The sequence below is a fragment of the Phalaenopsis equestris genome, unplaced genomic scaffold (assembly GCF_001263595.1).
Source record: "Phalaenopsis equestris unplaced genomic scaffold, ASM126359v1 Scaffold000226, whole genome shotgun sequence".
Taxonomy (NCBI): domain Eukaryota; kingdom Viridiplantae; phylum Streptophyta; class Magnoliopsida; order Asparagales; family Orchidaceae; genus Phalaenopsis; species Phalaenopsis equestris.
The window spans coordinates 2,011,359-2,013,378 of record NW_018164668.1 but is presented as its reverse complement, the minus strand read 5'-3'; the positions used below and the strand labels follow the sequence as shown (position 1 = coordinate 2,013,378).

At 38.4% G+C, this 2,020-nt stretch overlaps 1 protein-coding gene across 1 annotated transcript in view; it reads left to right on the top strand.

Moving 5' to 3' along the window:
• Positions 1–851: 851 nt before the first annotated feature.
• LOC110023684 (macro domain-containing protein XCC3184) overlaps positions 852–2,020 on the top strand; it is a gene marked incomplete at its 5' end in the record, with an annotated part of 4,020 nt that continues 2,851 nt past the window's right edge. The window contains 2 exon segments of the mRNA XM_020723215.1: positions 852–1,162; positions 1,992–2,017. Of these exon segments, the coding sequence (XP_020578874.1) occupies positions 852–1,162; positions 1,992–2,017 (337 nt within the window).

The following is a 2,020-nucleotide window of genomic DNA, read 5'->3' as shown; positions in this document are numbered from 1 at the left end:
CTACTATCCCCCCTGCCCGAACCCCCAGTCTAGTTGTCGCTATCGGACTACGGCTGCTCGGTTACCGCCGTGGAGCTATTGCCACCACTGAACTACTGTTGCTCGACCACAACCGCCATATCACCGTTGCCTAACTATCACTGTCATGTCGGCACCACTGTCGGACCACAGTTGCTCCGCTACCACCTTCTGATCATCACCTGCTAAAATCAATGTCACTTCCGTCAGTCCACTACTGCCTGACTACCACTGTCAAACTGTCATTACCGCTAGACTACTATTGTCTGACCGTCATCATCTCACCACCACTACTGCCAAATCATCATTGCCCAACCACCGATTACCGTCACCATCACTACACCACCATTGTGTTGTATAATTCATATTTTTTTATGTATGTTCATATCTAATACATTATTTTCTCACATAGGCCTCAAATATTTAAAGCCTAATGAAATAATTTATAAATATTATATTGTTAAATCTTCGTTTTTTTATAGTTTATATTATAATAATGATGCTAAAAATATATTAATTTCAATAAAATAAAAAAAAATGATTTTTTTATAAGAAAATGAGACATCGAAATTATTTTCACGATAGAATAAAAAAAAAAAAAAAGAAAATGCAGACAAAACAGTCCATTCCAGTATAATTGAACGGCTCTAATCAAATACACCCCGACAAATACAAATGGACGGTCATCAATCCTCCGTCATCACCGAATCCCTTGTTGAAGGGGGAAAAAATATTACCTCAGGAGTACTGATGCATCGGTACTCCAATGAGGGAGTGCCACGTAGCCAATGGTCCCAAGTACGGATGCATCAGTAATATTTTTTCTTGAAGGGCCCGAGCTCTCCGAAGCATCCAGGCGCTAGAAAGCCACCAAAACCCTAGGAGAATCCCCAAATCTCCCGTATTTGATCGGCGCCACTCATCTCTCCGATCTCCGGCGAGGTTTCCGTTCGCTTATTCCGCCAGGATGGAAGGGAGTCCGACTTCTTCCGACTCCAATGCTGCGATCTCGGCCGCTGCGGCGGGTGGGAGGAGGGAAAGGGTTGGAGAGGTTGATTGCTTCGAGCTGTCTTCTTCCAGCGTCCTCAAGCTCCTCAAAGGGGACATCACTTCGTGGTTCGTGGATGGGAAGACAGATGCTATTGTGAGTTTGTAATTATTGATTGATTTCTTAGTTTTGTTCGATTATAATGTATTCTTCTTAATCTTTCAATCCGAGCAAGAAGGACCTCTTTGTTTTTGTATAATTATGCTTTTAAAATGTAAAAATGAGAATGGGGATCTCAGGGAAGCTGCTTGATTGTTCAAAGGAGGATATTCTCATAGGAGGATATTCTCATGTTTCCGAAGGAAGATGTACATATATACCACTCAATTCATGTGTTTACATATCTAACACTTAAATATTTACATATATGCTACCTTATCTAATGCATGAAAAGGTGTATTTCACTTTTTAAGAGTTAAAATAATGGTTTTTCTTATGTGATATGAAAGATTTGGGCGGTGTAAATGTTAATTGTAGAGTTTTGTTGTTAGATATGTAAATTAATCAATGAAAATGGGTTCATTTGATAACCTTTTATATATATGAAAAGATTGGATGAGATTCAAATACTTCTTCTCAAGTTGATGTTTTGTGAAGATGTAAGAAAAAGGTTACATGGTGAGGTCCTTAAAATTGCATGAGATGTAATCTCAATTGTTATATGTTGTAGCAATTGAATTCCATTTTGAATTTTTGTAAATTTTGTTTCTTCGTCCGAATCGGAAAAAAATGTGATCTACTATTGTTTGTTAGCTTTTTTTGACATGTAGAGTTCAGATCTTGAGGCTTTTGACAAGGGATATTTTGTAAAACCCTCAATTTATCTTTCAAATGAAAGCTTTAAATAGTTTGGTTGCAAAATACTGAAAATGAATCCGACTTCGGTGCTACCATCTATAGTTCTGTATATATTGCATTCTCGCAGGTGAATGCAGCTAACGAGAAAATGCTCGG